The 16,758-nt window shown below is 45.1% G+C and overlaps 1 protein-coding gene across 3 annotated transcripts in view; it reads left to right on the top strand.

The window, feature by feature from the left end:
- Positions 1-9,463, top strand: part of TNFRSF11A (TNF receptor superfamily member 11a) — a 31,032-nt gene extending 21,569 nt beyond the window's left edge. For all 3 annotated transcript variants that reach the window (XM_051799373.1, XM_051799374.1, XM_051799372.1), the window contains 2 exons: positions 1,338-2,178; positions 6,333-9,463. In XM_051799373.1, coding sequence (XP_051655333.1) covers positions 1,338-2,178; positions 6,333-6,712 — 1,221 coding nt within the window. In that variant the 3' untranslated portion in view covers positions 6,713-9,463. The remainder of the gene's footprint in view (positions 1-1,337; positions 2,179-6,332) is intronic.
- Positions 9,464-16,758: the final 7,295 nt, after the last annotated feature.

The raw sequence follows: 16,758 nt of genomic DNA, 5'->3' as shown, positions 1-16,758 counted from the left end.
AATAGCTTCTGAACCTGCTCTCTGGTTTCAGCCAGTTTTAACAGAGGTAAGAGTCTCTGTGATTGTTAAATATTTATTAGGAGAAAGTTAAACATGAGCCCACCATTTGCTGAACACCGGAGACTCTGCCTAGGAGAGAGCCTTTCTAAATCCTAAGAGCAGGAAAAGCTTCAGCTGAGTTTACCCCTTGTTACATACCAGAGTGATCACAGGCAAGAAACCTGGATTAGGGGCAATGCCAAGAATGCCAGGCTTTCGCTCTGGAAGAACACCAGATCCCATCCCGAAACACTCGGATGGTGGCACCGGTCCAAGCTGATGTGCACAGCCTGCTTCACACCATGGGTATGGACTGAGGTGTTTAACGTGCACACTCTCCCCACCACCCCTTCTAGGAGCTCTGCTTAGCTTAGCTGTTGAAAGAGTCAAATTCCACTGCTAAAAAAATAAACAACTCCATATCAAACAAACCCACCTCTTCGAGCAGGCAGTTCCTTTTCTGTCTCATTAGTGTTCATGCAAACTTCTGCCTTGGCAGCTGCTCAGATCCTCTGGGACAGAGGAGTGAATCAACAGCAATTAGTGGCTGGCAGCATTTACGCTCTCTCTTCTATCCTGGAAGAGCTGAAGAGACGCTAAAAATTAAAGGTGTCAGTTCCCAAATACTTGTCTTTAAAGCAAAACTGGCATGAACTGAAGGAAACCCTTGAAGTACTTCCCAATCCCTTTTTTGGAGCTGCAACCAAAAATACAGCTTTACTTTGACAAGTACTGACAACATGATGTCACGGGCCTTTGCATTTGTTGTCCTAACTCTGTGGGTTAAAGCAACCTCGTCTGTGTGACTTCTTTTGTTTTAGCTTGTCTCAGGCCTTCTGAATCAACCCAGGTTCTTTCTTCAATCATGATATTAAAGATTCAGCCCTCAATAAGACCATCACAGACCAACAGCTCTTCAGACACATGGGGGTTTCCAAAATCTAATGAGCAGTAGTTAGATGGGTCTTACTGATGGTCCATAAGGAACAGCAGAATTCAACAATTGTTCTAGACTTATTAACTCTTCTTAAGTGACCTCATAAGAACTAGGAATGGTGGTCTCACAAAATTTAATGTTATTGCCCCCCTCCCTGGACTACCAGCTCACCCACTGAACCCAGCTTCACTAGTCACAGTTTCACAGCAGAATAGAATTACACTCAAATATAGCAGTGCTGCTCAACCTCAGCAGCTCCACACAGAGGAAAAACCATGATCTGCCTTTTCCTTCTTTGTCTAGAAAATAACTTTCTGCTGATCTCTTTACTGAAGACCTTTTTACTTTGAATTTCTTTCAGGAGCCCCCTAGAGGTGCGTTTGTTACTGTGAACATCACAAATGCTGCTGTACCCCAGATCTCTGAAGGCACATGTCTCCTGGGCCCCTCTGGCTCTCCTGTCCCTGGAAACTCAAGCTGCACCAGTGGTCCCACTCCATGCAGGGATGGGAGCCCCAACACAGAGCCATGTGAGGCAGGAGATTTTTCTGTGGGAAGTGAGACTGATGATTACCATTTCCCACCAGTTCCCACGGAAGATGAATACACAGATAAGGATCTCAATAACACTGATTATTTATCTTTACTAAGTCAGACTGCCAGTAAAACCGTGTCATCATTTTCAGAACCAATGGAGGCAGGGGAGAATGACATCTTTTCAGGGATTGGGAGCACAGAGGACGTATCAGTCTCTCAAGAATTTCTCCCTCCATCCAACACAGATGGGGCACACATTGCCAAGGACCAGCTTCTTCAGAAATCTTGCCAACATGCCCACAGTTGCCTGAAGGAAACGGGCAACAAAGAGACAGATGGCTTTGCAACAAACTGTGACTCAGAGAAGATCTGTGTGAGGTGTGGCATTTCATACAGGGAATCTCCACAAAAGTGGAACAAACCTCGTTGTGCTGTGGCTGACAGTACCTTCACCTCCCCAGAAACTGGCTCCTGTGCACAGTGCACCTGTGGTTTGAATTTTCTCTCTGCTGGTCAGAGCACTTTAGGAAATGATCATGGTTTGGAAGATGCATCTTCAGATAGTACCAACAAGAAGTACCAAAACACAAACAGAAGCACTTCAGGGACACACAGAAGCACTTCAGGGACAAACAGCAGCACTTCAGACCTCCCTCCAGCATCTGGTAAGCCCATTAGGCTTGACCCGTACACCGCTGTGTAGGATTATTCTCTGTGCTAGATCAGTAGAATTCAGAGGATCTGATTTAGGATAAAAATAAAATGATGCCTTTTCACTTAATTGCACTGAAGCTGATCTTAAAAACAAACCTGAAATAGTAAGGCCACTTGGTTTATGGTGAATTCTGCAAATAGTATGAACCCAGCGAGGGACCATTGTCCTGCCCTGATCTAACCAGCAATGCAGAACCCATCTTCTGGCTGTCATTGCAGAGGTCAGGCAGCTCTGTTAGCAGGTGTGGGTGTTGGAGGAAACTTAGAAATAAGACAATATAGGGATGTAGAGGCTGAGTCAAGGAAGGGTGCATAATGCTCAGACAGATATTTTTCATTCAACAGTCTGCATGCATGTTTTTGCTAATAGATTAAATCCAGTGGTCAGTGAAACTCCAGGTGGAGCTGTAACCTGGTGGCTGCACCTGGTGTGAAAGATAATGTACAATTTTCTGCTTTTAGCTCTTTCATTTTAATTCACTAGGATATAAGCATTCACATAAAAATAGTTTCACACAGGCACTGTTTCTCCATACACACGTGCTTTGTCCCCTAAACAACTCTGAAACACTGCTGCCAGCTTGCTAACTGTCTACCAATTTATCGAGTAAATATATCAAAATTGTCAAATGAAAACAGGGGAAAAAAATCACCAAAACAAAACCAGCAGAAGGGAAGTTATGAGCCTTCTCTGGATGAAACCTTCTTCCCTCAGACTTTTTTTCGGTATAAAAGTCTGCAATCTACCTGTCATGTCTTATTAGTCATTTTAGATTATAAATCTTAAAGTCAGATATTCTATTTTTATTTCTATCAATGCACTGCCAAGCATAATGAGACTTTAGTTTTGAGTAGGACATCCAAGTATTACTGTAATACCCACAGCAGTTGTAAGATGTCCTTCTTTAAAACCATGTCGTGCCTTAAAGTTTCTTACAGAGACATTCTTGTTAGTCTGCCAAAGCCCCAAAACAACACACTTGAAGGTCCTTCCTCTCTCAACATGCATGCCATATGGGAGTCTGAAAGTGTGTAATGTTCATCTTCTGAAGAGCAAAAACTCTTTCTGCTGCTTCAGTTTCCTGAAATCCTAAAACTGTGTGGTTGCTGTCTGGTCTGTACAAAATGCAGCAGAAATAAAGAGAACACAAATTATCTTTTTTGTTATTGTTGGAAGGTGACTCTTGAGATAAAACTGAAAGTAAAGTTGTATTTGATACTGCTTTTCTTTCTAAATCTGACACAAAGAAAAAGAGAAAATATTAAGGAAAATATTAAGACAATAGAGCAAACGGGAGAGCTTGAATTTAAGCGACATGCTAGAAAGTGCCATCTTAGATCTGCAGCGTAATTCTTTATATAGGATTTTAATTGTGTTTGTGCTTTCAGATATGTACATGCTCTAGTGCCATCTGGTGAAACCTGAGCACAGATACTGTGTTCCTAATCCGCCATTTTTTAGGTACGACTGTAGGAAGGTACTGACTGAGCTGTGGGCAGTATCAGAATGTGGGCTAGTTAATCTGTAGGTAATGTGGCTTGCTGGCTGAGTAATTTTTCTGTCCACAGAATGGCTATGCCCTGCTGGCAACACGTGGTTGCAAAAGGACTGGGACAGGGCTTAGCCATAGATTCCACACCAGAGCACCCCAACCACACTGGGCCTGCACGTGGAGCTGCATCAGCATCGGTCATTTTGCCAGGCCTTGTGAAATGCCTAGATGGAATAAATGTGCTTGTAAAATAACTTTCTGTAAAGCTTCTCAAAGCAACTGAAGCCACCAGGCTTTGCACACAGTCCTGCTAAGACAGAATGATACAAAAGAGGGTCGATGGAAAATGGGGACGAAATTCTATGACGTTTTGGTTTTAGTTCTCTAACACTTAAAATGACAACAGAAACATCAAACTCTGTCCCTCCTGTGAAACAACCCTAGAGGACCAAAGTGAACCTTTGCACAGGTGCCATTTACAGGGGTCACCACTGAGGTAGATAGAGGTAAAGAGATAGAGGTAAGCCTTCAAGCACGCTTTCAAACCTCACAAGCCTGGAGGCAGTCAGAACGTGAAGAGTCGGTTCATGCCCACCTCAAGTCCTGTGTAGGGCTACAGCATAACGCATGAGTGCGGGAAGACTTAGGTGACTCACAGTAAGAGATGGTTTTGCAGAGCCTTTCACTTCCAGATCCCAAACCAGCCTGGTTTGGCAGCAACAAACAGTTCTTACCACCTAGAGGACATCAAATGTCTCAGAGAAAATTATTCACCTCTGTTGTCCCAGTTCTTAGTGAACAATTACCACAAAGATTAATCTGTCATTGTAACTAATATCATCAGATAGTCTGAAGAGATCAAAAGGCTGCAACACTGCAGAGAATGACACTTTTACTCTGAAGGTGTCCCTTAAGCTTTTCAGGTTGGAACCACTTCACTTAGTACAGTCCAGGAAACTCATGTGTCCATTTTGTGTGCTTTTGGGCCTCAAATATTCTTTTGTTTCAGCATGGTGTCTTCAGAAAGCACTGAAGATTTGCCAGCCACATTCAACTAAAAGTTATGTGTTAATCTACCTTTTTTTTTTTTATTTCCCTCCCCACTGCCACATATATTTCTGTATTCTTGATCTTGTACTGAGCACTCGTAAACTTCACAGCACCTTTTGCTAGTGACAGGCAATCTGTTTAAAGACAAACAGTTATTTTTGTACTCCCATTATGCCCAAGAGTTTTGTTGATGGCAAACAGCCAAACTGAATTGAACATAGGGGGAACAACCGGCACAGAAAAACTCCCGGAGAGAAAACTCTTATGGACACCTCTTGTTAATCAACAACACTTGGAAAGAAAGCAGAGAGCTTGCAATGCAGTGGTTTAGCTGAAAGAAATAAGATTGCTTAGGGGGGCCAATTAGAGAGATGCCCAAGTGCTACCCAGACTCAGTTGTGAGCAGGCACAGGTCCTAATTCTGCACAGCTGGAGCCCAGTGTCCATTGCTGATGTGCAAACATCACCCGTGGCCACTGGGAAAACAGCATTTTACTGGGCTGGGCTACGCTTAGCTGCAATGAAAATGGGAACGTCTGAAGTGTTGAGGAATATAATGAGGAAAGGCACAAAACATCTAAAAGGTCTCAGACTAGTCAAGTCATGATTAAGTGAAGCACAGCCGGAAAAACATTTGTTAGGAAGAGTGTTCCCAGGCTAGGAAGATTTTGTTTACTTGGTTCCTTTGGTTTTTTTAATTTTCAAACTTTAACAAACTTGTTAGTTTGACGTTGAAAGTTTGTTCCCAGTTATTTTCTTTCTGCTCTGTGGAGAGTTTATTAATTCCTGGAGCCTGGTCCTGCTGTCACTTGAATCAGTGACCCATCTCTTGAATAGCAGAAAGATTGAATTTATACTGAAAAATCTCTAATCGCAGGCAGACTGACTGAAACTATAACTCTGTTAGTTTACTATAATATAGACTCAGTCTCTTCACTTGGATTGGTATATATCCAGGTAAATCCATGAGGGTGCTAGGTGAGTATCAGAGTGTACCTACATAGAGGATCAGGACAATATAAGATAATCATATAAGCTCCATGTCATTTGGGCACTGTGTGACTGTGTGATCTGACGCTAAGCCTTTCAGTATTTCAGTAAGCCTACTACCTAGCCCACATTGTGCGATTGATTGGGGTTTTATTTCCCCTCTGTTAAACAGTGTGATTTCTGGGACTCTAATAAATCTCATAATTAGAAATAATTACACCACAAACCACAGGTAAGTTGGACACAGACTGTGCATCAGGCAGCACAGGGAACATGAGATCCTCCCACTCTCTCTTGCTTCCCAGATCACAGCTCAGAGAGAAAATATTTCCGAGCCTTCCAGACAGGCTCCTTTATATGACAGTCTTTGTCCTGAGGAGACAAAAATGGAAATAATTAAAAGGCCCAATGGAAGGCATTGATTCTAAGAGCATCCTCATGTCACGGGGGAAAAAACAGTGGAACAAGAGGAAAGCTACCACAGCAGATTAAGTTCACTGCGCCAAGCATCCACCTTGTGAGGGGAAAATATTAATCATGACTGTCTTCTTTTCTCCCCTCTCCTTCCCCAGGAAATGTGACTGGAAACAGTAACTCCACCTTTATCTCAAGTGGACAAGTAATGAATTTCAAGGGCGACATCATCGTTGTCTACCTTAGCCAAAACTCTCAGGAGGGGACAACGGCCTCTGGGCCGAACGAGGAGAACGTGGGTAGCCCCGTGCAGGAAGAAAACCTTAGCCGCTGCGAGACTTTTGCCGGCAATGCCCAGCACTACAAGGAGAAGTGTGCAGAGCTGCAGGGTGCCTGCCCAGCCCCAGGGAGTGGGGGGCCACGGTGGCCTGGTGTAGCCCTGGCCCAGGAGCGTGGCCCGTCCTGCTGTGGACAAGCCTCACAGCCCGTGCAGGAGGAGGGGAAGCTGGGACACTTCTCGGAGAAGGTGTTGAACTGAAGGGAAACGGTGTCCTCACTGCGGGCCAGGGCGCTGACAGGCAGCCCCTGACGGGGCGTGGGGCTGCCGCCGCACTGCCAAAATCCCAGGTGTCGTGACAGACTGGGAGACTGTTGCTGCCCCTGGTGTCTCTTGGGAAATTTTACAGCTGGAAAGGACCCTTGTGACATACATGCCAGTGGTGGTGGTGCTCTCACTGAGGAGGTGACGGATGGGGACAGGCGCACACGTGAAGCTGGGCGCTCTGCCCGCACATCGCAGAAGCAGCAGCAGAGCTTTCTCCTCTCCCCCATGGGGCGATGGGCTCCCTGCCTGACCCTCATTCCCTGGCACCTCTCCCTGGCAAGCGGCAAAAGGGAGTTAAGATCCTTTGGTCTAGGGACTCTGTGAGGAGGAGAACACTGCTGGTCGGGTGTGCAGGGTGCTCCCAGAGAGGGAACAACATGGCAGAGGACCAGACTCATGGGGACCCTGAGCGCTGCCTTGGGGTTTTCTTTTTGCAACTAAGCTGTACCCATTTTGTTGGGTCTTGGGCCTCTGGTGGTGGAAGGAAGCTGTGGTGCCACTGCCAGCCTTTGCCTCCCTGTGGTGATCTGGCTGGTGACATCAGCCCTTTCCATCTTTCCCCAAGGAAGCAGATGCTCCAGTCTCAAACCAGTGCCAGAGCCAAGATCCTGATCTGCCCTTTATTAACATGTGGGTATAAATAGGTGTGTGTGATGCTGCCACAAGCAGATGATAACAGGCAAAATAGAGCTGATATGCCTTAAAAGCGTATCAGATTAATCTCAAGCAAAGAGCATTTATAGTGACCCTGATTCACCTCTGCCTTATTGCACTTTGTCAGTGGAGTTCAAACCTCTGGAGATGAGAGTGATGCGTGCCTGGTATGCTGCTTCAGGAATAACATTGCTATATTTAAGACACATTGCTGGTACCAGGTGTAGGAAGGGTCTGTGATAACCAGCTGTGTGTATTTCCTCAGTGACAGAAGAGGGAGGAGTTACCCAAAGATGGAGAATTTGATCAGGGTCAAACACATGTTCCTTCATCTGCTCAAACAATTTTGTCATTCCCTCTGATATTTTCATTAATAAGAAGAGACTTATTTAGGTAGCATGAAGCTATTGCCAGAACTTGGCCTGTATGAGCTGAAGTCATAGTGTAGCCACTGTCACACTGAGAGCTAATGAGCAATGGGACCAAAGGTTTGGCATTAAAGAATAATAGTAGTTGTGTTTAGAAGGGAGTGTCAGCTACTCAGTCGGCTTTGGTTCAGGTCCAGTATCCTTAAGCCTCCTCCAGCAGCCACTGTGGAGAAAAAGGTGAAGGGAACAGAGTCTCAAGGAACTCTCAAGAGAAAAGTATAAGATTTTTAATGATTTTCTGACAAGAGGAAATGTTCTGACATTATGCTGCATATATGAGCACTGCAGGAACCTATGTGCAGCCTGAGCCTTCAGGAAGGCAAGTGCTGTGTTTCCTGCCAGACAGCAAAGGGATCTCTTACCTAGTGTAGTTTTGGCTTCCCTGGTGGAAAAGGTCTCTGGTAGGGAGAACTCCTCCCCAGGAAGGTTTAAAAGCTGAGGTTCACTGTATAGCTGCTCTATTTGCTCTATGAGGGAAGAGTACCTATAAAGCTGACAAGGTGACCACTGTCATGATGAACTTCTCATGCATAAAACAAAAAGATGCACTTAGCCACCTTCACCCCTCAGGAGAATAATTCTGCATTGCTTATATACCTGGAATGTAAAGTTCATTATAAAGGTAAGACTCTCTCTTGGGTGGCTGACAAAAAGCGTGCATGAGCAACCAGTCTGTGTGGCCTTCATAAAACTAGACTACCCTAGCTTAGACTTAGCCAGGCAGGTAGATTCAGTGATGGCCCAAGCTACCTCTGCTTCTCTGAAGGCCTGTGGCTGAGGCTCTCTTATCTGTGGTATTCTTTTGTCTTTCCTGCTGGATCTTTTATAATCTCTTTCTAGCCTCCTCTGGAGTAACTCTCTATCCCCTAGGCACTGGTGTAACAGGGACAAGGGCAGCAGAACCACCTTCAGGCAAGGTGGTGCAGCTATTTTCCCACTTCATCTTAATTTTTTCAGTTGTATTTTCCTGGAAAGCATTCTCCAGGACATCAGTCCTGCTGGAAAGCATTCAACCAGCCCCATTTACAGGGCAGGTGGGACTGAATTCTTGTGCTCATCTCTGGGTAAACTACCTGTCTGAAAGTCTCTCCTCCCTCTGGAGCTTCTTTCTTCCTTTGGTTTGTATCCGCCACCAGAGACCAGAGAGCTCAAAATCCCGGTTTGAGAGGAGACAATGGGAATTTACTACGTGTCCTCAATGAGGACACATTTTTTACTCACTGAATTTCAGGTTCCTACTGAGCAAGGATTGAAACTGGGATCATCAGCAAGCATGAAGAAAAGGTCCTGTATGGAAAATGTGATGCGCCAAGAGGTCCAATTCTTTTTCTTCCTCCAGAGTCTACTCAAAAGTGAAGAAACAATATCACAGCCATCAGCATGCTGCATACTCCCTGGGTCTCTGCCTGACTGCTTAGACATGGATCCCAAAGGGACTTCTTTATCCTTGTGATTTCTTTTTTCATCAGTTTGGAACTGGGGCTGGTTTTAACATCTGTTTGTACAACAGGGACCTATGCATTGGGCACTAATTTGGAGGCTTCTGGCTGCTATTGTAATACACATAATTAATGATAATAAAAATCTGAAAGATTTATTTGAGAAAAAGTGAAGATTTTATTTCAATTAATGGGGAAAATAAAAGACATTATTATATGCCTGTGCCTATTAAAAAAAAAAGAGCAAAATATTAATATAAATACATCCCTGGTTAGGCTTTTGTAACATTTTTTGTATGTAGAATTGTTTTAACAAGAAGTGCTTCCCATCCACGGTATGTGCCACAATGCACATTCCACTCATGCACAGAACCAAATAGGAGCTCTCATAGATCTCGTGTGGTAATGCTTTACTGCTGAGAACTAGGCACTGATTCCAGCTGAAACTTCCTCCTGCACAGCATGCATTTTTCCAAGTCTTTTACTCTGAGGAGTCACATGCCTTATCCATGGTGAATATATTAGGTGTTCTTGAAACAGCCACTTCAGACCTGGAAGGACAGCAGTAATTCTGCACATAGCCATGGGAAAACAGGAACAGTCTTTTGCTCGAGGGCACTGGACAAGTCCTTCTTATCCCCATGGAACACACTATGGCATTAAAGATCAATATAGATAGTAACTGCTGTTAATCTGTGTACTTTGCTACATGTTCACACAGAGACTGGAAATAACTCTGCAAGGCTTACAGCATACCTGGGAGTAGCATGACTAAAATGTCATTTCCACTTGTCCATTCAAGTTCCCTTCCTTTTATTATATTGATGGCATCTGAGCAATTACACCTCTGTGTCTATCATAAAACAGAACCCTGCTGAAGAATGTCTTTGTGCTAATCAGGTATTTAATAGAGCTATAGTTTTATAGATACCTCCATTCAAATTAGGCAACAGTGCTCCCTCACCACCCCACACCCCCTCCAGCCTTAAAAATAATCTACAATGATTGGAGAATACACTTCTGCCAGCACCTTGGCAGACCCTCGCATATGCCTGCGTTTCCCATTGCTCTCACTTTGTTACTGTGGTTGCTTGTTTTGTCTTTCTGGTGAGCATCAAAGTTGGTTGTGACCTCCAAGTTGATTGTGTCCTTTCTGCAGCAAGGTTTGTTCCAGTCTTGCCTTCAGACCCTCCAGCACACTTTTCACATTGTCCAACACCTGTTGTGTTGTAAAATGTGAGCGTACATGAGCATGAACTTAGGGTAAAACCGTTTTATTACAATTCTCTCTGGCTTATGAACAAGGCAGTGACAGCATAGCATTAAGGAACCATGATGCAGTAGACAAGCATGCCAGAGTGTCCGATCCAACACTTTCTAACATTCTTTTTTCTTTCTTCTTTTTCTTTTGGCTACCTGGCTTATGGTTTCTTTGCTTTGGCTGAGGATTACCACAGCCCTTCTGGTTCATTCCTTAGCTTGCCTGACCACTTCATTGATCCTCGGACATTGCACCAGTTTTTACTTACATCAAAGTTGGCAGGTCTGTTGCATCATATTTCTGTTGACGGTCTCACATTTCTATACAATATATGCAGATGACCACGTGTGAAATTGCTCCTGATTTCAGCTTCACGGGAAAGTGTTAGAAAGGTTTCCAAGGAAAGCAAAGGAGCTCAGGAGTTTTTGGGACCACCTGTACAAGCAGGTCATATAAAAGTCAATGGGACTTGACAGAATGCATGTGAGGCTATTGAGAGGGTTTGCCAACATCACTGCACACTTTAACATCTTTTGACAGGTCATGGAGTTCAGAAAAAGTCACAACTGACTGAAAAAGGACAAATATTACACCCATCTACAAAAAGAGGAAAAAGAAATATTTGGGAAATTACAGATTAGTCAACCTCACTTGAGTACCTTGAAAAATTATGGAACTCTTGGAAGCTATTTCCAGGCATGAAGGAGAAGGCAACTGGGAGAAGCCAACACATACCTCAGCTACTCAGCCTTCTTCCACTGTCAACAATTTATTATTTGCTCCATCATTGCTTCCATAGAGACTTGGGAGGATGACCTTCCTCATGAAGATCAAGGCAAAGAAGGGATGAAGGAAAATCTTCAGGTCTCCCTCTGTCTCCCCTCAACTTGCCAACCCTATTTAACAGTGGACCTACCTTTTTCTTGTCCTTCTGCTTGCTAACATACATGCAGTATGTTAGTACTTTCTTGCTGTTCTTGACATCTTTTGCCAGTTTGGGCTATGGCTGGGCTTTACTCTCTGCATTTCTGCATGCCTAAGTGGTATTTCTGTATTCTGCTTTGGAAGCCTGTTCCCCTTTCTATCACTCTCATGTTCCTTTTTTTGCACCTCAGTTCTCTCAGTATCCCACTGTTCAACCAAGCTGGTTTCTTGCTGTGCCTGCTCCTTTTCCTGCTTAGGTGGATGGACTGCTCTTGTGCTTGGAGAATGCTGTCTCTGAAAGTCTCCTAATGCTGCTGGTCACCTTTGGCTTCCAAGACAGACTCTTCTGGGATACCTTCTAACAGCTCCCTGAGCAAGATGAAATCTCCTCCTATGAAGGTCTGGGGCTTTATTCTTCTACACACCTTCTTCACACTCCGTAGGGTAATCTTATCAGTGCAACCAAGGCTGCCACTGTCAGTCTTCAATTGGTTTGAAGAAGATTTTATCTGTTGTTTCTCTTGACCTGTCAGGTCCTCTATAGCAGACACCTACCACAAGTTCCACCACAATCCCTTGATGGTGACACCTCTGATTTTGACCTGAAGGCACTTAGCTGACCTGCCCTCTTGCCCATGTCCTCAAGTTGCTCTTTTACTTGGAGTATAAGCCCTCCTCGTCTTCCATCTTTTGTCTTTCCTCAAAAGCTTGGAAGCTTTTTTCTAATAGAGCCATTTCCCCAGTTGGTTTCTAAAATGACAGAAACCCCCAACGTTTCGCGCAGTTCCCCGCTATTGTGCCTTTGTCTGGCTGTAGGTCTAAAAACTTTACCTTGTGCCTGGGGATGGGCCTTCCAACCTCTCGCCTGTAGGAAGGGGAGGGTGAGAAGCAAGGCTGGAGCTGGAGCGAGGAGCTGAGGCTGTAAGGGCTGTGCTCCCCGTTCTCACTGCCTTGTGGAAATGTGGGGAGAAGACAGCAACTTGCCGCTGCTGGATATGACTCCTGCCCCTCTGGAGGAGGCAAGGTGGGCAGCAGAATCCTGGAGGCTTTGTTGTTTCCAGTGGCCTGCACCAAGTGTTACCAGTGAGACCTGGGTCCTCTCTTTCCCATAGGGGAAGGAAGAAGCAGCCAGCAATTGATCCAGGGTTTCCAGCATGTGAAATCAGGTCTGTGTGTGTGTCTCTCAGAAAAAATCATTGTATACAAAATGGACTGAAATTGGCCATAGGCAGCACATAAGGACAAACCATTTCAAATGCAGAAACTACTGGCCTAATAGACTGTTCCTATTGATCTTCACTGAATTTTAATGGAAAGCTATTTATACAAAGTCTCAATTATTTGAAGCATCTTAAATGAGGATTTAGAAGGTGTTTCTCAGCATGCAGGCTTGCCATTACAGTTCTCTATTACATAGCCTTTATGAAGCAGCTTACTTTCTTTATTCTCTCTGGTTTTGTTCAGTTCTAATATTCATTTATCTTTTTCGTGCTGTAGGTGCTGCTAAAGCACAAATGTTCTTGCTCCCTGTGGGAATTACAAAACAGTCTCCCCGAGGACATTTGCCTTTTGCACCATTTCAGTTCCTCATTGGGTTTTTTGCAAACTTAGCTGGTGATAAATGAGCTAGACAACAGATGGTAGAGCTCATACTATAACACAGAAAAATTTTCTTTAACAGGGGTTTCTACTTAAAAATGCAGCTGCCCACTGGTGCACGGATGCATTTCCTTCTGAGAACACCCTTTTTAATGTATTGGAGAATGGGATGGATGCAAGCAGCTCTAATGATCATCTCAGCAGGCTACTCATAAATGTTTCCTGAACCCCCTGTTCTTTTCATCCTCACTCCATGGATCCAACTTGTCTGCTGGATGTGCAACACTTCAGGGATACATTAGAAACCTGTCCAGTTCACTCTCTTCACTTACACACTTACAAAAAATTCATTGCAAGGGTTTTGTCCCTTTTGTCTGAAAGGATGCTCCAAGTATGATAGAGACATAAAAAAATCCACTAGAGTGCCTAGGTTTTGTCAGTCAGGCTGGCCTACTATATTTAAATGTTGATATGCTTTGAGTCTGTTCTCTTCAAAGTCATGTTGTCAGGTCCCATTCATGGCCACTACACTACACTTTTATCTGCATTGTAGTAACTGTTCCAACTGGTGCTCTGTTGATCAAAAATACTAGAAATTAGCTTAGTGGTTTTGTTCTTCCTTGGGAGGAGATGGAAAAACACAATAAAGAATTCTGTCCCATTAACAATTTTTAAAAGTCTTGAAGATTTGTTTCCTTTTGTATCTCCATGTTTGCGTTACTTTGACAGTAAGCACTCTTCAATGCCAGCATTTTGTTCCTCACAGCATAAGTTTAGGTTAGATACCAGAAAAAGGTTCTCCACCCAGAGAGTGGTTGGGCAGTGGAACAGGCTTCCCAGGGAAGTGGTCACAGCACCAAGCCTGACAGAGTTCAAGAAGCATTTGGACGATACTCTCAGGCACATGGTGTTATTCTTGGGGATGGTCCTGTGCAGGGCCAGGAGTTGGACTTGGTGATCCTTTTGGGTCCCTTCCAACACAACATATTCTGTGATTCTGTTACTTTTTGTTTCTGGGGATGACTGAAGGGTAGGATTGCTCTAAATCAAAGATGGAGTCTCTTTCCAAATTGAAAAATCTCACATGGTTCCTTTACTGGATGAGTGGGCACAAAAAGCCCATTTATTTTGCTTTATTATAAAGCCCACCCTGCTTTATTGTGACCAGAATATGCCTGCTTCAGGGACTGCAGAGCCACTGACTTGATTCCCTTGGAGTTCGTGCCAAACAAACCCAATCACAGCCACAACTTCTTTAGCCTGCATCTGAATAACAGCAGCTGACTATGCTTCAAAGAGTAAAGACATGCTTGGGTTTGGGGATTTTATGTGCTTTTTTTCCCCTTTTCTCTAGTATTCTTTCCCTGTCCTAAGCTTATCATTCCTTTTTTGGTGCTAATACAAAGGTCACGGTTTTCGGTATGGTGGGTGAGTCATTATCATGTTTGAGCAATGTGATCAAAATGGAAACTTAGGAGTCCCAGCGTGGTGTGTTATTCCGTGCCGCCAGTGTGCACCAAGAATGCCGGCTCTCCTGAGCGGTGCCAGCATCACGCGTGATAGCTTATGGATCCCTGACAGCGCGAGAGATCGGAGAAGATGCTGACAGCGCCGCACGGGAATAAGCAGATCGCTGTTTGCTATCGGGCAGGCACACGTAACGCCTTTAGCAGCCATGCATACGTGCCCACGTTTGGATGTGTACACCTCTACATCCAAGGCTGGGGTCGGCCAGCCCGGCGGTCCCTCCGGCGGCGCCGCGGCCGCGTCCCCGCCCCGCCTGTGCCGCCCGGGGCCGCGCGGTGGCGCCGCAGGGCAGCCGTGCCCTGAGGGGACGGCGGCGGGGCCCGCCCGGAGCAGGGCGGGAGGGGAAGGCGCGTTTCGCCGCCAGCCGCTGTCTCTGAGGGCTGCTGTCCCCGCCGGGCACGGCCTCTCCTGGCCTCCCAACAGGAGAGCGAGGAGGGAGAGCCTGCTTGCTGTACGGCGAGCGAGGCGAGGCGCAGGCAGCCAGCCCCGACCGGCAGCCCTCCGCTCTGACGCGCTACCTCACGCCCCCACCGCCCTCAGCAGTCCTCACTTGGGCCCCGGGTAACGCTCTCCCTACGAGCAGTGCGAGACTGCAGAGCCACAAAGCCAGAGGGATCCTGAAGAGCCAGCCTGGAAGGAGGCACGGCTGCACATGAAATACCATACAACCTAACCTGCCCTTAAAACCACAGAACCGTAGAAAGGTTTGAGTTGGAAGGGACCTTAAAGATCATCTGGTTCCAATCCCGGTGCTGTGGGCAGGGACACCTTCCACTAGGCCAGGTTGCTCAGAGCTCCATCCAACCTGGCCTTGAACACTTTCAGGGATGGGGCATCCACAGCTTCTCTGGGCAACCAGATCCCATGTCTCATCACCCTCACAGTGAAGAATTTCTCCCTAATATCTAAACTAAACCTGTCCTCTTTATGTTTGATTTCATTCCCCCTTGTCCTGTCACTGCATGCTCTTGGTAAAAAGTCTCTCTCCATCTTTCCTGTAGACTCCCTTCAGGTACTGAAAGGCCACAATTAGGTCACCCCAAAGCCTTCTCCAGGCTGAACAACCCCAACTCTCTCAGCCTTTCCTCATAGGAGAGGTGTTCCATCCCTCTAATAGACTCGGTGGCCCTCCTCTGGACTCGCTCCAACATGTCCATGTCCTTCCTGTGCTGGTGACCCGAAAGCTGGATGCTCTAGGTGGGGTCTCACCAGAGTGGAGTACAGGGGTAGAATCACCTTCCTTCAGCTTCAAAAGAAGCTGGCCATGCTCCTTTTGAAGATGGAAACACTTCAGCATCCCATGGCAATATAGTCTTAATATGTTACTTCTCTATCACTAAGTAATTCTTCCTAATGTCTAAATTAGGTCACTGATGCCCTGGTTCAAACCTGTATTCCTGTTTTCAGGCCACTATATACACAGAATATATTATTCCTGTGCTCTTTGAATACATATTTTAGCCTGTTTCACCCATTGACCAATCCTTAAGTGAAACGTATAAATTTTGTGTCCAAAGTCCATGAGGTTGCTTTGCCCATGGAGCTTAACAAGGGTCTATAAATAGGGTAACTGGGGTTCTTCAAGGAAATGTAAATATGGACACAAAATGGAAAATGTATCTAAATCCCTGAAGCTGCTTTGAAATCCTTAGCCAACAAGGATAAACAGCCACAGCAAATAACGTAACTGAAATCTGAATGGGAGGAATAATAACTTATGAACAGATGCTGATGGTCTTAAAATGAGATCTTATCAGCTGTCAAAGTCAGTGGGACCTTGGGCTCCGTGAACACAATGCACATAATTATGTGTTTTACCAAGTGGATAAACTCAGGAGCTCAGCTAGCTGGGTTGCAGCCAGCGCTGTGTGCCACTCACTAACATGCTTTACAAGAGCAGACATTCAATTAGTAGAAAACAAAATCTAAAGAGGAAATGATTGCTTTTATTGGTCCCATGCCAGCTAGAAATTAAAACTTTGAAATCAAAGACTGTTTTGTGCTCAATTTAAAGCTTTCTTCTCTGACTCTTGTTGTACTGGGACAAGAGTTGTCTCCATTTCAAATCCTTTCCTAGAAGTCTTCTCATCTCTGAGCTGTCTTTGAGAGTAGAAATTCTGGAGGGGGGGGGGAAGTCAATTTACTCTA

The sequence above is a fragment of the Manacus candei genome, unplaced genomic scaffold, assembly GCF_025592945.1.
Source record: "Manacus candei isolate 608988 ecotype Guabito, Panama unplaced genomic scaffold, ASM2559294v1 h1tg000049l, whole genome shotgun sequence".
NCBI lineage: Eukaryota > Metazoa > Chordata > Aves > Passeriformes > Pipridae > Manacus > Manacus candei.
Note: the sequence above shows the minus strand (reverse complement) of the source record. Positions and strands in the feature narration are given on the sequence as shown.